The sequence below is a fragment of the Lontra canadensis genome, unplaced genomic scaffold (genome assembly GCF_010015895.1).
Source record: "Lontra canadensis isolate GAN:19392208 unplaced genomic scaffold, GSC_riverotter_1.0 scaffold13, whole genome shotgun sequence".
NCBI classification, from domain to species: Eukaryota; Metazoa; Chordata; class Mammalia; order Carnivora; family Mustelidae; genus Lontra; species Lontra canadensis.
This window is the reverse complement of record NW_022631007.1, coordinates 10,048,648-10,073,534: the sequence shown is the minus strand read 5'-3', so window position 1 is coordinate 10,073,534 and position 24,887 is coordinate 10,048,648. Positions and strand designations below refer to the sequence as shown.

The window sequence follows — 24,887 nt, the reverse complement described above, 5'->3', positions numbered from 1 at the left end:
TCTGCAGTGAAAGACCCCATTTAAAGGCAAAATACCCAGAAGAAGGCTCTGTGCCTTTAAGATCCCTACAACTCAGGATAATGATTTAGAATGAACTGCCTGCTTTCTTTCCTCTCATCCCAGCTAATAGTTCATCATCAGAGTAGCTGACGATTAAAAAAAAAGAACACAGCCTATCCCATCTTACATCTTCAGGTTCCCTGTATTTTACCAGAAAACAATGGTTGAATTCTCTAAAGTAAGGACATGTCAGCTACCATCCTCAGAAGTGCTGACAACAGAGACCTCAGAAAACAAATGAACACTCATCCCAGACCTCTCTGGCAGCAGTTACCCTTCGTATAGAGATGAGAACTGCTCAGTAGGAACAGATGGGGAAAAAAAGATGGGAACAGCATCTGCCCTAGGGCATTCCTGCTTCACTTTACCATTCCAGGTCTCCCACACAGCTCAGTGAATTTCAGAAAACGCCCTAGATTTAAGACTCTCCAATCCTGATGTTCTACCTAGATAGGTAAGTCACAACCCACTTTATTATATGTACTGGGCCAACTGCCAGAGGTGGAGTAAGTGCAAGAAAGAGATGCTGAGTCAGCCTGCTTATCATAATGAGCAGTGAAAATTGTGAAATTTTTTCACTTTCTCTCCTTCTGGGATCCCTATTATGTGACTGTTGGAATGTTAAATGTGAAAAGTGAAATTCTTTCACTTTTTATCTTTTATGCTACCATATTATATTGAGTCGAGGACACTACAGATTGTAAAGAAGGGAAAGAAGTTGCAAATTAAACTATGCCCCAATTATTTTTTTATTTCTTAGGAATTGTAGTGTGTATTTATTCAAGAAGATTTAAACTTATTTAGACAGATTCTTTTTCATCCCATATCACCTATGAGCCAATAAACATATAGATGCAAAGAAAATTGATTGGTTAAGGTGTTTCTTAAATCTATTCCTAACTTTCTTGAACCATATTTCAAATCAAAGTCATCAGATTCCGTGTTTTGCCAGGCTGTCTTTCTTGGCCAAGGTTAGCGAATGTTTTCTGCAAAGGACCAGATAGTAACTAATTTGGGCTGTGGGGGTCATGCACCTACTTGACACTGCTATGATGAGAAACAGCCATTGACAATACTTAAATCAATGGGCATGGTCCAAAAAATCTTTATGGACACAGGAATTTGAATGTCATCATTTTCACATGTCATGAGATATTCTTCTTTTGTTTTTTTCCAACTATTTAAAAATAGAAAAAACATTCATATTTATAGGCTATGCAATAGCGGACAGTGGGCTGGATTTGGTCTGTGAGACTTAGTTTGCCAACCCTTTTTCTATACTGTCAGGAACATGCAGTCTATCTTTTTTAATCATATGCTGTAATCTCCAGGGTTGTCCTGAAACAATCCATCTTGCAAATTTGGATGCTGGGGAACATTGGTCAGGACAGACTGGGTTATGGTGCAGTAACTCTAAAATCTCAGTGGCTTAGAGACTGCCATGAAAATCACAGAATAGGAGCCAGGCCCATCTCGTGCAGGGTGATCCCCTGGAGAACACCCACATTAGCATAAATAACCCAGAAAGCAACCTGAAGAGTAGCAGAACACTCCTTGCAGCCAGAGGTAGACAAGAAGCCACAACAAAGTGGATCCACCTCCTCCAATCACTCTTGGCAAGATCTCATCAAGACAGTGCTACAAGCCTGGCAGTGTGGAAGCAGCCCAGACAAGGGCCAAACCCACTCCAAAGTGAGTCCTGCTCCAGGGAGAAAAGAAGATAACCACACACCAGTCTGACTGTGGCCCCTGCAGTGGGCTGGGGGCAAGCAGCTGGTCTAACTACGGATCCCACCCACCAACAAAAGTTTCTTAGGGGACAGCACAGGGAAAGTGCCCTGCAGTTTGGTGCTACTTCATCTCTGGCAAACACCTGGTCTTACTCAACTCAAGCCCAAGGCAGCCCCAGACTGGCCCACTAATACCACAGACACCAGACTCTGCCCACAATGGGCAGAGAACCATTGCAGGCTACACTGAAGGCAAACACAGCTTTACCACAATGGTAGGTCACCCCTTTAGCAACACACATAGGAGACACCCCTGAAGCACAAGTTTCTGGTGAAAAGAAGACATTGCACTGTGGGGTACTACAGGACCTCTTCTTCATAAAGCCACTACTTTCAAGTGTGGGAGATACAGCTGACTTTCCTAACATGTAGAAGCAGACACAGAAATAGACAAAGTAAGGAGACAGAGGAAAATGTCCCAAATGAAAGAACAGAACAAAATCATAATAAGAGACCAAAACAAAATGGAGATAAGTAATATCTGAGAGTGAATTTAAAGTAATGCTCATAAAGATACTCACTAGAATTGAGAAAGGAGTGTAGGAGCTCCATGAGACCTGCCACAAAGAGATAGATAGGAGACCTAAAAAAAGAAGCAGTTAGAGATAATGAACTCACTAAATGAAATTAAAAATAGATCACCTGGGTGGATGGAACTAGAGGGTATTATGCTGAGTGAAATAAGTCAATCAGAGAAAGACAATTATCATATGATCTCCCTGATATGAAGAATTTGAGAGGCAATGTGGTGGGTTTGGGGGTAGGGAAGGAAAAAATGAAACAACATGGGATCGGGGAGGGCGACAAACTGTAAGAGACTCTTAATCTCACAAAACAAACTGAGGGTTGCTGGGGGGAGGGGGGTAGGGAGAGGGTGGTTGGGTTATGGACATTGGGAAGTGTATGTGTTATGGTGAGTATTGTGAAGTGTGTACACCTGGCGATTCACAGACTTGTACCCCTGGGGCTAATAATACATTATATGTTAATAAAAAATAAAAAATTTATTAAAAAAATAGATCACCTGGAATAAATAGCAAACAAGAGGGAGCAGAAGAACAGATCATCAACCTGGAAGACAGAGTAATGTACACAAGTACACAAAATGATAATAGACCCAGGGAACTCAGCGACACTGTCAAACATAACAGTCACATAATAGGGATCCCAGAAGGAGAAGAGAGAGAAAAGGGGAAGAAGATTTATTTAAAGAAATAATAGCTGAAAACTTCCTGGATCTGGGAGACGAAAGAGAAATCTAGATCCAGGAGGCACAGACAGCCACCAACAAGACCATCCCCAAAAGGTGTACACCAAGACACAAGGTAAATAAGGTGACCCAAAGTAGTGATAAAGAGAGAATTTTAAGAGCAGCAAGAGAAAGGAAAGCAGTTACATACAAGAGAAGCCCCATAAGGCTATCAGTGGATTTTTCAGCAGAAACTTTACAGGCTAGAAGAGAGTGGCATGATATATTCAAAGTGCTAAAAGGAAAAAATCTGCAGCCAAGAACACTCTACCATAAGGTTTTCATTCAGAATAGGAGAGATAAGTTTTCCCAGAAAAACAAAAGTTAAAGGAATTCATGACCAGGAGCAAAACCAGCCATGTCCCCATCACACAAATTGCCACAGGCCTGTGGATCCCAAATCCACAGTCCAGCCACCCTCCTGCCTGAGTCAGCATGTACTGCTTGCCACCTGCTCAATGCCAAGTCAATACACCTTCACCTCAGACTGACAAGGACTCAAACTGACCCTCTTCCCCTCAAATTCCAGCCAGTGTACTCAAGTTTATGCACAAAAGTGGGTATAATTATAACAGCAGAATAAAGCAACTCAAATAGTCACACTAATTCTGTAGACTCTACAATGGATAAAAGGAGTGTGCTAGGCTGGAACATTAACAAACACATCAAAGAACAATACATACAACATGATTCTGGTTAATTAAAGAAACAAACCCAGAAAAAATAAAACAAGATGAAATCAGAAAGGGAGACAAACCATAAGGGACTCTTGATCATAGGAAACAAACTGAGGGTTGCTGGAGTGGAAACAAACTAGGGTGGGGGGATGGGGTAACTGAGTAATGAGCATTAAGGAGGGCGCATGATATAATGAGCACTGGGTGTCATATAAGACTGATAAATCACTGAACTCCACCTCTGAAAATAATAATACACTATATGTTAATTAATTTGATTTAAATTTAAAAAAAGAACCCCCCCAAAAATAAAATAAATAAAATAAAATCTCAATGGCTCAAAACAACAGTTTATTTATCACTCATGTAAGGTCCCCTGAAGGTCAGGGCTAATTTCTAGGACAGCTGTCCCTCATGCAATGACTCAGCTTTACTTCTTCAGATAAACACATAAACATCAATATTGGAAAGGGGCAAGAATGTGGGAAATCACATCTTAGCTCTTAAAGGTTTTCCTCTGGAAGTGACATGTTTTGGTTTTCATTGGCAAAACCAATCACATGGCATTGTCATTTGTAAATATATCTACAAAGTCATTGACATTGTTACCTCCAAAAGGTGGAATCTAATTCCCCTTCCCTTGCAAGTGACTAGACTAGTTGCCTCAGTGCTCACACAGGGAATGTTTCAGCGGTTGTCCTGTGTGACTTTCAAGGCTAGGTGTCTTACTCTGTTCAGGCTGCTAGAACTAGATAGCACAGGCTGGGAGGCTTCTGAACAACATAAATTTACTGCTCAAAGATCTGGAGGCTGCAAATCTGAAATCAGGATGCCAGCATGGTTGGGTGAGCACCCTCTTCTAGGTCACAGTCTTTATGTGGTGCCTTCATATGACAGAAGTGGCAAGGGAGCTCCCTAGGGTCTCCTTTATAAGGGTTAATCCCATTCATGAAGGCTTCATCCTCATGACCTAAGCACCTGCCAAGGCCCCACCTCCACATACCGCACATTGGGGATTAGTTTTAAACATAGGAATTTTAAGGAGACACAAACATTCAGTCAATAGTACAAATGATTGAGCAATATTTCTGAATTTTAAAAAACATTAATGCAGCATAAACTATAGTTATAATGACACCACTAGGCTCAATCTCATTGAAATATGCCAGACTCAATTGCCTAAAAATGGTCCTGTAACCATACATGTATATATGCAGAAATGGGGGTGCCTGGGTGGCTCAGTCATTAAGTGTATGCCTTTGACTCAGGTCATAATCCCAGCATCCTGGGATCGAGCCCTGCATCAGGCTCCCTGCTCAGTGGGAAGCCTACTTCTCCCTCTTCCACTTCCCCTGCTTGTGTTCCCATTCTCACTGTGTCTCTCTCTCTGTCAAATAAATAAATAAAATCTTTATATACAGAAATATAAATTTCTCTACACACACATACACTTACCCTTCCATACTGTGTATATGTCATAGAAATGTCTATCACTCTTTTTTCCTGTTGCTAAAAAACACATAACATAAAGTTACCATCTGAGCCATTTTTAAGTGTACAGTTTGCAAACATCAAGTATATTCACATTTCTGTAAAACAGATCTCCAGAATTTTATCATCTGAAAAAAAGTTCATTTCAAAATTTATACCCATTAAACAACAACTCCCATTTTCCTTCCCCCTCTTCCCAGTCCCAGCACCCCCCCCCGACTAATCACCACTTTATTCTCTGTTTCTATGAATTTGACTACTTTAGATACGTCATATTAGGTAGAATCAAACAGCATTTGTCTTTTTGTGACTGGCTTATTTCTCTTAGCACAATGTCTTCAAGGTTTATTCATGTTGTAGTGTTGATGGGATTTCCTTTTTTTGAAGGCTGAATGATATTCCAACATATGTATAGATTACTTTTTTTTTTTTACCCATTCATCCATTAACGGGCATTTGGATTGCTCCCACCTCTTAGCTATTGTGAATAGTGCTATGTCCATGACCATGAAAACATCTCTTCTAGACTCTACTTTCAAAAGTATGGGATCCAGTGGAATTGCTGGGTCAATCCAGTGGTTCCATTTTTAATTTTTTTTTTGAAGAAACTTCAATCTGTCTTCTATTATGGTTGCACCATTTAACAATCACCAACAGTGCCCAAGGATTCCAATGTCTCTACACCCTTTTGAACATTTGTCATTTTCTGTGTTTTTTGATAGTAGCCATCCAAATGGGCGTGAAGTGGGATTTTTTTGTGGTTTGGATCAACATTTTGGACATTTTTTTTAAAGATTTATTTATTATTTGACAGAGAGAGATCACAAGTAGGCAGAGAGTCAGGCAGAGAAAGAGGGGGAAGCAGGCTCCCTGCCGAGCAGGAAGCCTGATTCAGGGCTCAATTCCAGGACCCTGAGATTATGACCTGAGCTGAAGGCAGAGGCTTAACCCACTGAGCCACCCAGGTGCCCCGGTCATTCTTAAATAATAAAAAGTCCTTTGGTCTTTTTGAGGTCCAAAAAACAATCTCATTTTAGCAAATGTGGTAGGCAAAGTAACATCCACTACTACCACGAAGATGCCATAATCCTTGGAACCTGTGGATGTGTTTTGCTACATTTCAAGGGGGAGTTAAGGTTTCTAGTCAGCTTCCCTCAAGCCCCCAGGTGGCCTGTGACTCCTGCAGGGTCAGCAGAGGTAGAAGCTGAAAGAAGATATAAGGGGCAGAAGAGATCATCCTTACCAAAGGCAGATATAGGACGATGCTTGCATCTTCTGAGTGGGACAGTCTCCCAGCAATAATTGTTTCTCTTCAACAGTGCTTTGTGGAGCTCTCAATCAAAGTTACTGCTTCTGGGCCCTTGGGCAATCCTTGTCTCTGGCCAGGTGCTCCTTATCCCATCTTCACCCTCTGAGCCAGTGGTACCTTCCAGCCTCTTTTGGCTGATGGCCTCTGTCCTTTGGCAAGAAGCCTTTAAAGACAAGACTTTTCCAACAACCCCAAGGTCAGATCATTCCACCATTCCTCTTGGCTCATAAGAACACTCTGGCATCCTTTCCCCTCTTCCATCAGGGATAAATGTGTGGTTTTCTCCCCATTGCTTATGTATCTTTGCTTGGACATCAGCAGGGCAGTTCAAACCATAGCCCTTGATCTTTTCAGGGGAAAAAAATGTGTTTAAAATTCATTAATATGGCTGATTTTATAATCTTGAGCGTCTTCTGAACAATGGCCTGGATTCTTTCAACATTTTCTTATGATGAACATTATGAACCACTTCTCTGTTCTTGCTTTTAGGGACTTTGCCTAAGTCCATTCTTAGTTAGCCAATATATGTTTATATAGTATATCTATGGATAAGTCAGAAATAGTTTCACACAGTAATAATATGGTTGCTGTTATGGTAAAATACAATGTTGGTAAGAACTTAGGAATCTTGAAATAATTTACATTTTTTCCTTAAGTAATATATTTTCAGAGCTATTTGCAAAGTGTGTATTCTCTGAACATGTCCCCCAAACCTATACCCTTTCTGACTTTAAATTCAATATCATTGCCTATCTCTATAGACAAAAGAAACACCTTACAAGAACCCTCAACAAATTTCAAGTGACTTTAGCCACCACTTCCTCTCTTCCTTGCACATCTTGTCCAAGTTTAAAGTTCTCTAACGAGTACAAAGGATTTATACATCATGAGAAAGATTATTGTTAATGTCATTTATAATAGACTCTTAAATACAGAGAACAAACCAGAGGGAGGTTGGTAGGGGGAATGAGTGAAACAGGTGAAGGGGATTAAAAGGTACAAACTTCCATTTATAAAATAAATAAGACACAGAGATGAAAAGTACAGCATAAGGAATATAGTCAACAATATTTTAATATTGTTATATAGTGACAGATGGTAACTATACTTATCATGGTGAGCATTGAGTAATGCATAAAATTGTCAAGTCACTGTACTATACACTTAAAAATAATATGACATTGTATGTTAATTATGCTTCAGTAAAAAAATTTAACACCTCACCCCAAAAAAGGGGGAAAAAAGGAAAGCTTTAAGGATAAATTAAATTGTGTATTTTAGACCTAGGGCTTATAATTGAGTTAATTTGGTAAATTTTTTGAGTTTTTATTCTACTCTTGGCACTCAGATTATTTTATATTTCAATAAAAACAAAGAGACAGCTTGGGTTTTGTGAGGAGGGAATTTGTGAAAAGGGCATGTCTTACTGACCAGTGAGTCCATTACATCATTTGTACACCTGCTATCTACAGGCACTGTGTCAAGTGCCAGGACACAATGGTAATCAACCCTGGCAGTCTTTCTGGCCTTGGAGAGATTTGCATATTGCAAAAGAGAAGGTCATGCTTTGAAGTCTCAGAGTTGAGGATGGAGGAAGAGAGAAGACACACTGAACACCCATAGAAGAGGCAAGAAGGACTTGAAGCCAAAATGGAGTCTAGACATGATATGGAAGGCACTAGAATCTGAAAATAAGTGGGGGTCTAAGGGTGGGAAAGTGTAATCAAAGCAATGGGTGAAAAGAGGCTCTTTTCCACAAGACAGGTGTCTACGCCCAAAGCAAAGTGGAAAACTGAAGACCAAATTTCCTAAGAAATTTCTTAGGAAATTTGGTCTCGCTCTCAATGAACACCTTTGGCCAAGTCATATAAATGGAAAATGTGAAAGGGAAGTTCCTGTCCTCCTAAGCTCCTGTACAGCCTTTCTAAGCCTCAGTTTTTCTCATTTCTAAATCAGGAATAATAATACCTATATTATATACCTGTTGTGAGGATTTGATTTTATGTATATAAAATGGCCTGCATAGTGTCAGGAGCATGATAGCTGTGAATGTGTTGAGCAACTATTTTGCTTCTGTTGTTAACACCTATAAATAAAACTAAATGTCATAATGGTGGATCCCATGGATTGGCTCTTTCAATCCTCATTTCACCCTCACTTTGGGATAACTTCCTGTTCCTGTGAAACTAGGAACTATATTTCCCAGACTTCTTTGCTTATAGGGTCTTAATGCCAGATAGGTTCCACCAGTTAGAGGCAATCACTTGAGATTTGAAAGATGAAAGGAAGTGGAGGCCATCTTCCAGTTGCTCTTTCTTTCGCAAATTTACTACATTAAGAGGGGCCTGAGGCATGGGCAGCAATGATGGAAACAGCTGCTAGACCACCAGATCCCTGTGGGATTTTGACACCAACAAGTGGTGGCTCCTGATTTCCACTCCTCCAGCCCTGCTGGTGTCTTTGTAAGTATCTAAGTCCCATATTAAATCCCATGTGTCTAAAGTACCTAGAGTAATGATTCCTGTTTCTAGAACTGAATCCTGACTTACTTAGAAGTGGATGTTTCATCTAAAGAAATCTCATACGTAAACTCCCATGAAGGACTTTATTTTGTACTACTGCTTCAAAATGGCTTAGATTTAAATCATGAGTTAATTCCCATGTTTAAACCAATTCAATGTTCTTCTTAATGCCATTTTCTTTGAGAACTGTTAACAAAATACAATTAAAGTGTTCTGGGACTTTGAAAAGTTAACTCCAAGTACCACATTGAAAGAGGCAGAGTATATTTTTTAATTATAACCCAGCCATTGTCTTTCTTTATACTTTCTTTGGTTGAGAGGAAAATGGTCCCTGAAATAACCTTGCCTCCTCATAACAGTTCTTTCTTCCTTTCTTAGTATCAAGAACCCCAATTTTTAGCTAGGGACACTACTACCCAGCTAAAATTTATTCCCACTCTCCCTTAAAGCCACACATAACCATATGACTAAGTTTTGGTCAGTTAAATATAAGAAAAAGTGTTTTGTGTAATTTCTAAAAAGAGTCTTTAGAAGGAGGGTATAAGCCCTCCTTTGCCCCTTCCTCCTTTCTGTTGGCTGGAGTATGAATGTGATGACAGGAGCATTAACAGCCATCTTGGGTCATGAGGCAGTATAGTAATCATGGCAGAATAGAAGAGAATGAACCCGTTGCCTACAAAGCTGCTGTATAGGACTGGATTGTTTACGTCCAGATTCCTTTTACATCAGAAACAAACAAATGAACAATCTCAAACCTTAAAAAAGTCATTGTTATTTTGTTTCTGTTTTGTTATTACATGTAGCCAAGCCTATGCCTAATTAATAATAAAGGAACAGCCAAACTTCTTCTCTTCCTATCAACCATGGACGGTTTCTCAGTTTTTAAAAATTAGTGCATTCTCAAAAACTGCCTCCTTACTGAGATGCAGTAGGACATGCTGCCAAAAATGTTGATCTGGGTTTAAAATTAAAGACATAGAGTGATTTCACAGAGGCCAATTCCATGTACACAGCAGCAAAATTTGCAAGCCAGATGAATAACTCTGACTTACTCATATGGTTGAGTAAAGGTAAGTCCTCAAGCATAGCTAATGATCCATTAGGGCTAGAGTTATTGATTCAGTGTGGCTGAATTTCAGGTTAAACTGTCTCTCTGTTGGTCATCATGTGACCACACCACAACTGACAGCACATCCAACGGTACAATCTGCTTTGCAGCTCTTTATTCCAGAGCCCATAGATCAGAGGGTTAAGACATTGGGCAAATGCAAAGACTCCAAAAAGCACCAAATTTAAAACAAAGAAAAACAACCCACACATCTTTCCCAAACCTATGAATATCAGGGTTGGTATCACATGTAAACCCATCTGCACTAAATGAATAAGGACCGTTTTCCTTGCTTTGATATTTGATCTATTAAAATGGCCAGCCCGTTTCCCTTCTTGGTAGATCAGAAAGTAACTTACAAGAATGATGGACAGAAGAAGGAAAAGGAAAACCATGCCAATGGCTCTGGCAGCAGAGCCATTCAAGATCACAGGGCAAAGGGGTTCAGATTTAAAAACAGCACCCTGAGTGGGGCTAGTACCCTCTATGAGGAATAAGCAAACATTCTTGAATATAATGATTGTCCAAGACCCAGCCAGAACCCTATACTTAACTGAATCTACAAAGGCCAGAGATTTCAAAGGCCAGCAAATGGCCAGGTAAGTGTTGACAGCCATCAACGCCAGGGTGAAGAGGATCCCTTCTCCAACACTTAGCTGGACCCCAAATACCACCCAGCACATCAGCACTGGACTATTGGCTAGTAGAGCCCGCATCCCTTGGAATACCACCCCCAGGCCACAGTAGGAGGAGATGCACAGCAGATGGTGACACAGGAGGATGTATCGGGCCTCTTTCTTCAGCTTCGAATTCTGTGACACTATTGTGACGATGATGACAGTAACAGATGTGGCAAACAAGAAGGCAACTGTGTACACAGAGGCCTTCACTGTTGCTTCCAGCCTCAGCCAATCTGATATGTTGCAGTGCTCAGAAGACAAGTTCATGATCTTTCAGGGCAACTAGGCTCCTGCAGGATTAAAGAACAAGGAAGAGTGAATCTTAAAGCTTCTGGTGTGGTTTTCCAGCTCTGTGATCTAGCAGAAATCGCAAGGAATACATTACACCTTTTTCTGTATAGAATACAACAACTTCAGACAGCATCGACATGAATCAAAGAAACTGGAGAAATCTTCTGGGCTCTTCACTTTATTTCAAGAGAGGAGCGCGTACTCAAACCATCCAAAAGGGAAGTTTGAAAGATGTACTCTCAGGAGTCAGCAAATTGCTCAAAATCAGGTCAAGATTTTATTCTTTGTGCATCCTTTTCCAACTTTGATTATGAGAACTTTTTCGACTCAGAGCCACAGTTGATGAACCCAAGTACTTGTTAACACTTAGTGCATACAAGGGTCTGGGGAAGACATTAGGGCAAGAGCTGTAAGGAATGTGGGGAAGCCATTGATGCAGAGTCCGGAATTCATTTGGGTCCATAAGACATGACAGGTATATTAACAAAATGACAGCAGTTACAGGTGACATTTACCCAGGACTTTCTAGGGATCAAAACTATTTTTAGAGCATATTCCTCACCAGCTCTGGAGTATGTTTTAGTTTCCACAAAGTGGTTTTATTATGCACTTTTCACAGATGGGGGAATAGACCTAAAGAGGCTAAGTAACCTGCTTGGGGCCGTATGGTTATTGGATAGAGGGGCCAGGATGTGAATTTCAGAGTACAACTCCAGAACCCACTCTCACAACCACTATAAGAATGTTCATGTCAAATGCAAGGTCAAATAAATGTGTGCTATGAGTTCTTCTTTAGCCAATGTCATTGTAGAAATACTGTTTTTGTTGTTAAGCTGGAAGACTGCACATCCAACAAGGTTCTGGGATCTTAGGATTACTGAGGGACTATGACCACTGAAATGGTAGTAGACAGATTAGATCTTCTCAAGCAGAAACAGTGGTAAGTGGTTGTGTGTTGCAGCCTGGGGATCCTCCAAATCTCAGGATCACTGTCTCTGAAAGTCTACTGTAGAGATGCCAACCTTTGCCTCCCACTATGGCTTTACTCATTCTTCATCACCTGTTGCATCACCTCCCTCATCAGAGTTGATTGGAACTAGGGGTACACTGAGCTGAATCCACCACTGTCTGCCTCTTAAAAATCTGACTGAAGAATTCTCAGAGAATGGAGTTTGAGTGTGATGTTGAGTGATTGGCCTGTCAGTCATGTTGGCACGTAGGTGAGTAGAAGAAAGTGATTGAGAGAGGTAAGAGAGAACCAGAGGGAACCACAGAGTCCCTGCAAGACTCCAAAAGCCCTTGCAAGGCAGAGAGAGAACAGCCTGGGCTCCTGAATTTCTGATTCTGCTGAGATGCTCTGAATTTTCTGTGCTGGGGTTCTAAAAATATAACACACCCCTCTATTATTTAAGTTAGCTTAAATAGGTTTCCCTCTGCTCCTTTAGGTCGGCCACTAGCATTGAAAGGATATAGAGTGGACCCTGAAGAGGCCCAGTATATATCATATGGATTTCCTAAAAAGTGTATCACCGTGGAGACAGCTGCTGCAACTTGCCGAGAATCTGAGATGCCACAACTCCTTATGAAATTCTTTGCCCAAGGCATCTGTTCTCCCCCTGCATATTGTGTTGTCACCCTTTGTGGAGAATTTTTGTTCAGATGGCTTTTTGTGCCATTGCTGTGCAGTCAAACTCCATGCATTTATTCTTCTCTCTCCAACCCCCAGAGAGGAATAGAAATGGGAATGGTCATTGTCATTGTCAAGCTCAATCATCACGCTTTCTTTAAGCTGCAGAATTTTTGGCCAAAATCTTATACTAGAACCCTTCAATAATCAACAGGAAAATGCTTATCCACAGGGCACACTCCTGTAACTGTCCTCAAGGCACCACCATAGACACCAAGGGCCCCAGTGAAGATGGCAGGCAGACCCTGGTAAGTTAGAACTCTGCCATGCCTGGTGGAGTCATAAGAACTGGGCTTTAAGCCTAGGTCTGTGGCCAATTGGGAATGTGATTGTGGATATCAAAGTCACTTTGCTTCTCTGGTCCTTGGTTCCTTACATCATAGTCATGCAGGATTACAAGTTCCACACTTTTTCTATCTACAGAGCCATCCTCACTGACATCCTCAAGAGCCAAATTTTAACTTGGGCCAGGAGATTCCGGGCTTTTTCCTTATTCTTGAGACAAGATTGGCCCTGCCTTGATTCGGAATGTCCCCATCTTATCCTTCATGGCTGAGCTTGAATAGAACTGCCAGCTTTCTAGGACAGGACCTGCCTTGTCCTGCTAGGTCCCCTCTAGGACTTAAAACCCAGTCACTGAGTCCCTGAATTAGAAGGTCACTGCTGGCAGGCTACACAATTGTGACAGCCTGCCTGTCTGCCTAGGCCTCCCAACAATGCTCATTCCCCAGCTCACGTTGCTGGGTTTGACTCAGCTGATGGGCTATGCTCCCCCATTATTCAGTCTTGCTTCCCATCCCCCATTCCACCCAGAACCTCAGTCATGTCTTCAGCTTCCCTGTTGGATTCCTCTTTTCTGCTCAGCAGGTTTTCCCTGCTCCTGCATGTCCCCCTCCCCCATCATTCCTACACACCTCTCTGGCTCTTTCCCAGCACATTCCCAACAGCAATGAGTGGGGCTTGGCCTTGTTGTGTTCTATGACTTGTAATCCTACACAGAGCATCAGAGACTCCCATTGCGCCTCCTTTGAAAAATATTTTTACAAGCTTCTTTTCTCCCAAATTACTGTAGCTACAACTATAATAAACCCCTCTCCTTCCAGATCTAATACACACTTTCAGGTAACTAGTTTCTGTGGCTTTCTAATATGTTTAACAGACTGATCGATGCAGCACATCGTTGCATCATTCTACTCTACCGATCTTCACTGCTCATTAAAACACACGACACATATCCTAAGCAGTGAGCTTACCAGATGGTAAAACACAGGTGCTGACACGCAGAAGCCTCTCACCCAATGGAAGAAACAGAATACTATATAACTAGGTAATAATAACCAGAAACATCATGTAGTTTCACTTAACCTGCCAAATGAGCAAGAAAGTTGGGTGTCTCCAGCAGGGTTGCGGGGTTGTTCAGAATAGAAAGGGTCGTGGAGTCAGTGAGACAAAGCTTCTTGGAAGAGCTGAGACTCAAACCTAGCCTTTCAAGGTTGAAAACTAAAAGAAAGCAGGACCCAGGGTGAGGTGGATAGAGACGAGGAGAGGTCCAGATTGCAGGCAACAGAAAATGGGAAGAGCCAGGCTGGGGCAAAACCTGGGAGCTTCAGGAGAGATGAGAAGATCCAGTTTGGGGGACTGAGGGCTTATTCAGAGGACTAAGGACAAAGTCTGGGACCAGATTTGGAGGACCTTCATTCCATTCCATGGGTAAAAATTCACTTTGCACTCAATAAGGAGCCTTGCATGATTAAAATTAGGAGCAGCCATGTGATAGGTTAAGAGGACACATGAGATGCCCACCCTTGCCTGCACAGTGGGGTCTGATAGGAGCTCTACAGAGCAGGAAGCCTGGCAGAGGACAAATGTACACAGTGAAGACACTACTACCATAGCAAGTGGCTTAGAATTCTTCTTGCCGACATAAAATCGCCGGGAGAGTTGCAAATGTGCAAAATCAATGAGGGCAAGTTCTATCGCCTTTAATTTATTTATGAGAACTCAGAAAGATGAGTTATTTATTCAGGATCATGCCGCCAGACATAATCTCCCATTCTTCAAATACATATTCCTTCTCAGAGGTGTATTTGCCAATCAAGAGCTCATGGCAACAAAAGCCACATAAGAAGTCCCCTTCTATATGTCTTACCTCTACTCATGGTTCATTCCTAGAGTCTTTTTCTTTGGAAATTGTAAAATGGAAATAACTATTTTCCTCCAGTCCTAAAGGTTCCTTTGGCTTCAGCTCTGAAAGAAAACCCTGGAGCTAAGAATCACATTTGTTCCACAACTGCTGTGATGAAATCAGAAGCAGCTGCCACCACTCCCTACAAAAATCCTGCTGGAAGCATGGGGATGGTGGCGGGATGAGCGCCTAACAAAAGCAGGGAAACAATGGGTCTCATCCTTCCAAAGAGACTGACTTATGGCAAACCCTTGAGGGCAACATGCTACCCTTGGTGGGAAACTGAATACATGAACACATATGGCCAACACATGTATAAAAATTAAATGCTGATCCACAGCCTGTAGTAACCTGCCAGGAAACCAAGCCCTCGCCCACAGTAACAGGTGTCTCTTGTGACCGTCCAGGTAGCCAGACAACAACCTCTGTAATAACTGGCCCCAAACAGCCAGGACTTTATTAATGATTGGCAGCTTCCCTAATTTTTGTCCCTGCTTCCAACTTAAGACCAACCAGAGAGAGCCAAATATGTCCCTCCACCCAGTCACAAAGACACCCCACTTCTAGTTAGCTCTCCTCCAGCTTCCCCAGGCTCCCATCAGGGCACACCTGTAGCCTCCCATGTCCACACTAAGCTCTCCCATTCCTCTGCCTGCCTCTGAGGCTTTGTTAAAAAGCAAGTGACTGGGGTTCACTACCTTGATCTCTCAACCTCTGACTAGGTGGCCTTGGTTTTGCTTATCTGGTCGGTCTTTGCTCGTCTTCAGATCGGTATGAAAAGAAGGTGCTGGGGCCCTCCAATAGCATGTGTACTTGGAGCCATTTCCCCAGGGAGCTAATGAATGGGTGGCAGCACATTCTTCTTCTCCAGCTTGCGCCCCCATGCTAGTCCACCGCAGGGTCCAGAGAGACAGATACCTTCCACGGAAGGGCACTGCCTACCTTGTGAGTCCAGGGTCACTGAGCTGGGCAATCTCCCCCACTCTTACCTCTGAGGGCAACCATTCCTGAACAGACACCCCACTTTCGAAGAAAACCAAGAGAGCGTTGGATGGGTGCTAATGTGAGGGAAGGGTCTGGAAGGGAGATAGGAAGAGGGTAAAGACACAAACAGAATATAACGGTAGATATCCATGCTGACTGCTCACTATGAGATGGCTCTGGGGGGAGCTGACTTCTTTAATCAACACACCAAGCCCAATAAGGAGGCACAATCTTTTTTCACATTTTTCCCAAAAGAAAACTGAGATATAGAGGTGAGAAGGAAGTCATTCAGGGTTAATGAGCTGGTGACAGTGATACTGGAGCTTGGACCAGGTAGTCCACCTGCAGCGGCCAGTCTCTAAAACCCTGGGGCCAGGTGCCCCACATCAGGGAAGGGCGATACCTAAAGTTTGTGACAGACTCCCCACAACTTCCTCTCAGGGTGTTGTTGGTTAATGGTGAAGTCTGGCTTCCAACCTAATTCTTCTGATTTCTGAAATGACATTTGGCTATTGTTTGTTGAGTTTTTTCCCAACAAGACCCTACTGGTGCAGGTGAATTGAATTCTTCTTTAAAAAGAAAAGAAAAAAAAAAAAGACTTAGGTATTATGATCTGAATCATGCCCTTTCCAAAATTCACATGTCGAAACCCTAACCCCCAGAACTTCAGAATGGGACTGTATTTGGAGACAGAGTCTTTAAAGAGGTCATTAAGTTCAAATGGGGCCATTATGGTGGGCTGTAATTTCATCTGACTGGTGCCCTTGCATCCTTATAAGAAAGGGAGATTTGGACACACACAGACCCTAGAGATGTGTGTGCACAGAGAAAAGACCATGTGAAGAGGCAGCAAAGGGGTGACCTCAGAGAAAACCAACTCCGCTGACCCCTTGATCATGGACTCCCAGTGTCCAAAACTGTGAGGAAATACATTTCTGTGGTTTAAGCCACCTTGTCTGCGGTATTTTGTTTCGGCAGCCAGAGCAGACTGATCCAGTGCGGAAAAGCAGCTCCTAGCGACCACCTTAGTTCCAGCTCACTGAGAAGGGCTCAGACTCTCCCATGGGTCCACCCAGACTCTCCCCAGAACCTCCACCTGGGAATTTCTGAAGGAGGAAAGATCTCTGAGAGGAAGGAGGGCCTTTCCTTCTTGGGTGCTCACGGTCTGTTGGGTAGTGTGGGCCAGGCTTAGGGCCAGTATCTGACTTACCGCCAGTGGAAAGGACCATCAGCTGAAAACAAATCTCAGAAGTGATTCCAAATGCTCTGTGGCTGGCGGCAGAAAGCCAATGAGAAGAAGTGGATACTCAAAGAATTGCTCTTAAAACCCTCCCTGGATGATCAGATCTCCTCTCCTACAATAAACATGCCCTCCTCGAGGTCTTTAAACATGTCCTCCCCTCTGCTCTAATCGTGATCTTACTTCTTTGGTTATTTTAAAAAAAATCACTCCAGTCTGGGAAGCTTTGGTGATCTCCTCTGTTATTCTCCTCAAAGCAGGCAGGAAGGAAGGGAGGAAACCGGTGTCTGCTGAGTACCAGTCACTTGATATCAAGAAAGAACACATAGTAAATATTAGCTGTGATTGTTGATCATCTGAGAACAGCTCACAGAGGTGACGTGGGAACTAGATGAGATCACAAAAGCTCTGTAGGTGTATCCTGTGATTTCTGAAGGCAGCAAAATCACACATTTTTCGGAGTGCTTTTTCAGGCAGTTAACTTTTTGAGTTTGAACTCACCTTTTTATTTATAGAGGGAAATTCTCCGGCTTCCTTCCCCACTCTTTTTCTGACCAAAATTTTGATCTACAAGTGTTCTTCTAAGCACTCATAGGATTCATTAATCCAGAGACCTGACACCTTGCTTTACAAGAACCTTGGCCTTTTCTGAGCTACTTAATGTGTAAAAACACGTCTTAAAAAACAATGCACTTGCGCATGTTTACTTGAGGTTTTGAAACACAAGGCTGCCCGTGAACAAGGGTAGCCACGTGAAACAAATCCCCAAACCTGGAATACAAATAAATATTCAAGGAGAAAGTATTGAAAAGAAGGTAGTTCATTAAGAGCACTGACAAAGCTCTTTTCATTCTATATCTAAATAATAGTAACTGTGTGTGATCTAACCTTACAGTAACAATGATAACAAAAAAGGACACAATTTAATGACACATTTCACTGTGCTAGGTGTATCTGCAGATATAAATAGACAAAAGAGCCATACCAGGATTTCAGAAAAACACTGTACATTAATACTAACTGTAATGATATCATAGGCAACAAACAACATTTTCCATTAATCTTCATATGAGCTTAAATAATGAATTTATATGATATCACCAGCGCACTGGCTAAAATAAGAGTCATTCGATTCTGCTTGGATGGATCTCTCTGCACTGGCGCAGACTAACTGTCAAAAGTAGTGGTCTCGACACATAGACAGGTATTCACTCAGTTGGTGAATTCTGCTCAAGGTATCATCCAATTTTCGAAAGTTCATGTTTCGCCACTTCGCTTTTGTCAAAGACCTATACTGGTTCCTGTTTTCACTAACTGAAAAAAAGACCAAAAAGCCACAATAGCCTTCCACAGTTGTTGGAGCCAGGATGGAGGCAGCACGCACCCCAAGCAGCGAGAGACCCTCCCCTCACCCCACGTCCTTCCCCAGGACCATGCTCAGCATCTCAGCTTCAGGCTGCCAGACTTTTGAACTATGCCTATGAGCGTCACCTCAATTTATTTTGTGCAGCCACTAGGTCCTATAGGATCAGAAAATTCTATGGGAGTTGATATTGGCATCTGGGAATGTTCACAAATTTCTCCATATAAATAAATGGTAATTGCTTCTTTGCTTTATGTCATTTTGGCTTACAAAATATTTTCATGGGGGACGGGGGCACCTAGGTGGCTCAGTTGGTTAAGCAGCTAACTTGATTTGGGCTCATGTCGTTTTCTCAGGGCCATGAGATCCAACCCCTCATTGGGCTCCATGCTCAGTGTAGGGTCTGCTTGAGATTCTCTCTCCCCCCTCCCTCTTCTCCTCTCCCTGTTTTCTCTCTCTCTCTCTTTCTCTAATAAATAAATAAAATCTTAAAAAAAAAAAAAAAGAGACACCTGGGTGGCTCAGTTGGTTAAGGGTCAGCCTTTGGCTCAGGTCATGATCCCATGGTCCTGGGATTGAGGCCCAAGCTCAGGGAGGAGCCTGTTTCTCCCTCTGCTTGCCATTCCCCACTGCTTGTGCTCTCTTTCTCTCTGACAAATAAACAAATAAAATCTTTAAAAAAAAAAAAAAAAGCTCTCATGGGAACAGTTTAATTTCAGATCGCATGATAAACCTGCACATGTGTGCCCACCAGTGTGGATCTAAGAGTTGGAGACCCATCAGTATCCAAAACACACCAAGAAGTCTCTAACATCAGGGAGCTTACACAGTCAGAGCCCCTGACACTAACCTAGCAGTCAGTAGACAGATGGTATTTTTCTCCCTTCCTCCCTATCTCTCCAGCCACCAAAGGTCAATATGATGTCTATAAACCACAAAAAGCAAACAGCGATCTATATGTTGCTAAGCATGTGATTCACTGTGAATGCTATTTCCCAGAATTTGAGAGGATTTTGTCTCTGGTCTCTTGGTTTTGCATTTATTCTTGAAAAATGCTGAAGCTATTTGATTTGCTTTGCTTTAAAGATTTCTTTCCTTCTTTATTTGTCAGAGAGAGAGAGAGAGAGGAAATAAGAGAGAGCCACCCAGGCATTCCTGAAACTATTTTAATGTTACATTATTGAATTTATTAAGTTTTTCAAAAATTAATTTACCTGTGTATCACTTTAACATTATTAAAGCTTGTAAGTCAACAATAGTTGCCAAGATAGTGAATTGTGTGTTTTGCTGGCAGGAAATCCTCTATACTATAGTCAGTGGATTTCTTTCTTGCACAATTAAAATAGTTGACCCATCCCAAGCAACAGCACACACGCTTTCTGCCTCAGCAGACCCCACCTGGCTTTAGCCATAAAACCAATGTTTTATCAATACATTCTTCGCAAATCTGAAATCAGCAGATTGCATGAAACTCTTTAGCTTTCTCTCTCTGACTCAGCATTGGGGATTGCTGTAACTTTCTGTCAGATTTAATTCTATTTCCCCCAATTAAGGTACAATGTAATTATAGCTATTCTTATTAACCTTTTTTACAGGCTGTTATTTGTTTCACTGGATGAAAAATAACCCCCTTAGTTTTGAAATCCACTTATAATATACATTTCTTGTCAAGTACTCTTATCTGTAGTAGGTACCTTTGAGTAATATAAATTATACTTGATTATATACGTCATGCAAAGTCGATTCTCTTTATCTGAAAACTCTGATTTATAATTGAATGTAAAACCCATGGAATGCTTTAACTTTTGCCTTCTCTGTAAATTTTTACTTAGCACATAGTTGATTATTAAGTTGAACTTTCACTTAACTATCATATAATTGATTTATCTCAGTTTTCAGAATCCCGTATATTTACAAAGTTTCTTTGGCAGGGATATAAGCCTCTGACCATAGCAGAGTCTATTACCATATGGATAGGCTAGCATTTTTCCATAGGAAAATCCACTTATGCCAAGTTATTAAAGTTCTTGATTATTTTCATTAGCATTTGTACTTGCCTTTTAAAAATGGCATAGAATTTTGAATCATATTTATAGAGCAAATGGCTATGTCAATATTTATCTTTGTGATAATCTTAAAGTATGACCATTATATTTATCTGTTTATTTAATGGACTTATTCCCAAATAAGAAGCATATTATTATTATTAATGTTATTTGACAAACATTGTTTATAACTATATTTTGTATTTTTCAATAGAAATTACATTGTAAATATTGGTGAAAAAAATTATTAATGTTGAAAACCTCAGCTGTGTTATCATCCAACCACTTTTGAAAGATCAAAAAAATGAATAATCAGAATTTTAAAATTCATGTCCATATCCCATTTTCTCCATTCATACATTCATTCATTCATTCACCCATTCATTCAATAACTATGTATCGTGTACCCACCTTGTGTCAAGCATTGTGCTAAATGCTGAGCCTGTGGAGATGAATGAGATATGGGTTCAGTTTTCAAGAAACTTATTTCATTGGAGGAGGAAGAAATATATATTTTTCTTTCTTTCTTTCTTTCTTTACAATTTTGAAAGCTAGTTTCTTCTAACAATTAGACCAAAATGCACTCAGAATCTAGTTCACCTGTCTGATTATATTCTCTCTCTCTCTCTTTTTTTTCTTTTCAGTTTCTTGTCTCTTCTAATTTGTTTAGTGTATTTTTCTCTGGGGTCATTGTTACTATTTTAGCATTTTGTTCTCTTGTTCACTTATTCTTCTCTGGACAGAATGACAAGATGGAAAAACTCACCCCAAAAAAAGAGAACAAGAGGCAGTCCTGTCTGCCAGGGACATAATCAGTACGGATATAAGTAAGATGTTGGAATTAGAGTTCAGAATAATGATTATAAAGATACAAAACTGGGCTTGAAAAAAGCATAGATGGCACTAGATAATCCCTTTATGGAGAAATAAAAAGCTAAAATCTAATCAAGTTGAAATCAAAATATATTAGTGAGATGCAATAAAAAATGGAGGCTCTAACTTCTAGGATAATTGAGGCAGAAGAGAGAATTAGTGATAAAGAAGACCAAATGATGGAAGAATAAAGAAGCTGGGGAAAAGAGAGATAAACAACTACTGGATCACGAGGGAAGAATTCAAGAGATAAGTGATACTATAAAGTGAAACAGTATTATGGGGCGCCTGGGTGGCTCAGTGGGTTAAAGCCTCTGCCTTTGGCTCAGGTCATGGTCCCAGGGTCCTGGGATCAAGCCCCACATCAGGCTCTCTGCATGGCAGGGAGCCTGCTTCCTCCTCTCTCTCTCTCTCTCTCTCTCTGCCTGTCTCTCTACCTACTTGTGATCTCTGTCAAATAAATAAATAAAATCTTTAAAAAAAATTAAAAAAAAGTGAAACAGTATTAGAATAATTGGGGTCCCAGAAGAAGAGGAAAGAGTGGAGCAGAAGGTATATTGGAGCAAATTATAGCAGAGAACTTCCCTAATCTGGGGAAGGAAACAGGCACTCAAGCCCAGGAGGCAAGAGAATTCCCCCCTTAACAGTGATAAAAATAGGTCAACACCTCAACATACAATAGTGAATCTTGGAAATCTCAAAGACAAAGAGAAAATCCCAAAAGTATCTCAGGACAAGCGGTCCTTAACCTACAATAGTAGAAACATAAGACTGGCAGCAGACCTAGCCACAGAGACCTGGCAGGCCAGAAAGGACTAGCATAATATATTCAGGGTGTTAAATGAGAAAAACATGCAGCCAGGGATACTTTATCCAGCAAGTCAATCATTCAGAATGGAAGGAGAGGTAAAGAGCTTCCAGGACAAACAGAAACTAAAAAAAATTTATGATCACTAAGCCAGCCCTGCAAGAAATGTTAAAGGGTTAAACAAAGGTGATTTTTTTTTTCTCTGTATCCCAATAAGAGGATCTGGGGAAGTTATTCTTTTTCTTGCATGAAAAACCCAGGTGGGAGATAGGGGTACAATGGTTGATGTATATATCCCAGTGGTATGTACCCCACAAATATATATTTGCGCCACTCTGATCTTGTGAGACTTGTTTCCATACTCAAATAACCTTCCAATAAAATTGTATTTTTTTACCTTCCTTTTCACCACCTCTTGGCCACTGAAACTATCTGCATCCATGGGCTCAGGATCCCACTAAGTCCACTAAAGAATCAGGCTTACATCATGGTTATTGCCATTGTTATTGCCAATGTTACCTAACCTGAGCATCTACCTTGTTTCAGATTTTCCGACTGCCCTGATCTTAAAAGTGTGGTTGTCACTTAGTCTATGTCTTGAATTCCTAAATGTCTGGTCACAAAACGTTGAATATTATTTCTGGATGATCCAGGACTGGAGCTACATGAGAACATTTGCTCTTTCAGAGTTGTTAGAGTGGTACCATGCAAATCCCTGCCTGGACCCCAAAGAAATCTGACCTGGTCAGAAGGTAAGTGTTCTTACTGAAGGAAGAACAGACTTCAGACAGAGGACCATTGGTAATAAAAGAGATGAGCCAAAAATGAGGGGGGACCTGTAGGGGACTTCAGTTTGTGTGACCAGAGCAGTAAGAATTTATATAACCAAGAAGGGATGTGTTATCTCTAGGTGGTCCTCCCCAAAATTATGCATCCTATTTTAACACTTGGAGATGGTTTGCTTGTAAGATTAAGATGCCTCTTTATATAACATCAGGAGATGACTAATTTGATCCTGGAAATGTAATCTATGGAAACCACTGAGTATACTTACAGGTTCAACAGAAAGGTATTAAAAAACAGCTGAAAATAGAAGGATGCTTGTTCCCTTGGAAGCAATGAAAAGCAAATAGTAAGAAGTTAATAATGTATCACCATTGAAGAAGCAATGAGGCCCAATTAATGTAATATCCTGATCTACTTAATAAGCATATCCCACAAGCTGAGAGATACTCAGCCATGTATTTTTTTTTTTTCTGTTGTGTGATAGAGTTGTGTGAGGTGTCTATAGTTAGTTAAATGGAGAAGTAAGGCATTTGTGGAGCTCAAAATCTTTTAGGGAAGATAGCTGTCTAAGCAAATAGTTTCAATTCTATGATTTAAGTGTTTTAATTCAAAGTGCCATGGAAATCAGAGGAGGGAGTCTAAAATTCCTAGAAAAGTCAGAGAAAACTTTTCATTGGGACAATGTTCTAAAAAATAAGGAACATTCATCCATCCAGCTAGCCAGCCTCCTATTCATCCATTTATTAGGTATGTGTTGAGTACCTCTGACTGTTCTAGATGCTGTGGATGCCCACTGAACAAGACAAACCAAGTCCTTCTTTGAGTGAGGTTGCCATTCTGGGGGGGTACAGATGATATTACCAAGAGAAACACAGAATGGCTCCTTAAAACCACCCAATATCAACCTTCAGACCTCATTTCCTCTCCCACGGGTATTTTCTTACTGAGACCAGAGTGCCTTGACCACTTAAACTGGAACATTTCCATCCTTTGTTTAAGTATAGTTCTCATCATGAAACCAAAATACCAATTGACTGTTTACCATTACAGTGGGATAATTCCAGAAGTGCATGATTAGATAAAATCAGGTTTCTGAAAATGCAGAATGGAGAATCAATTTCAAGCAGAAATAATATTGAGAAATATGAGAACTCCTTACCTTACGTTACCAGTGGAGGTCTTTTATGCCCGTGGAAAAATGGGTTCTCTTTTCTAGGAAAAAAGTATATGGAAGACGAGCAGGAGTTTCTCCGAGAATCCTGGGAAGAACTCCCAATACCCAGCACCTAATGGAAGTGAATCAAGCAAAGTCTCTCACTTCACATTCTCCCAGGCTCCTGAGTCTTCAGATCTAGGGCTCCTTCTGGGCTGGCTGCAACAAGTGTCACCCTATGATTCCCAGTGCAGAGAGCTGCAGGACCTCAGAGAAAGCGGGGATTTTTTTGTGGAAACCACTTCCTGAAAGAACACTCCATGTCTTCTGTCCAAGAGGGAAGTGGAGGAACCCAAGGCCTCCCCTCTTTCACCCTTTCTGGGGTTGGGACCCACTTCATGGTGTTTGAAGGTGACAAGAGAAAGCGTTTCTAAAGAAAGCTAAAAAGCTTCTCTACCCCAGCATAAGGGAAACATTCAAGCCACTAGAAGCAGCAGTTTTGAGCCAGACTAGCCTTCAAAAATCTCATGTTACATCTATAGAAATGACCACAATTTCGTAACAGAGGCAAGAGAACTGCAGTTAG

The 24,887-nt window shown here is 41.2% G+C and overlaps 1 protein-coding gene across 5 annotated transcripts; it reads right to left on the bottom strand.

Moving 5' to 3' along the window:
• Positions 1-8,402: 8,402 nt before the first annotated feature.
• On the bottom strand, positions 8,403-24,607 carry LOC116867732 (odorant receptor 131-2-like). Of its 5 annotated transcripts, none has more exons than XM_032857440.1 (3): positions 24,308-24,607; positions 16,039-16,125; positions 8,403-11,176 (listed from the first exon to the last, which is right to left on the bottom strand). In XM_032857440.1, exon 3 carries the CDS (start codon positions 11,151-11,153, stop codon positions 10,239-10,241), a length of 915 nt encoding a protein of 304 aa, XP_032713331.1. In that variant the 5' UTR covers positions 11,154-11,176; positions 16,039-16,125; positions 24,308-24,607; the 3' UTR covers positions 8,403-10,238. The 5 variants fall into 5 exon arrangements, with proteins under 5 accessions (XP_032713331.1, XP_032713332.1, XP_032713333.1 ...); XM_032857441.1 differs by lacking the exon at positions 16,039-16,125 and having other exon boundaries at positions 24,308-24,360; positions 24,467-24,606; XM_032857442.1 differs by lacking the exons at positions 16,039-16,125; positions 24,308-24,607 and adding an exon at positions 15,992-16,032.
• Between the last annotated feature and the right edge of the window lie 280 nt (positions 24,608-24,887).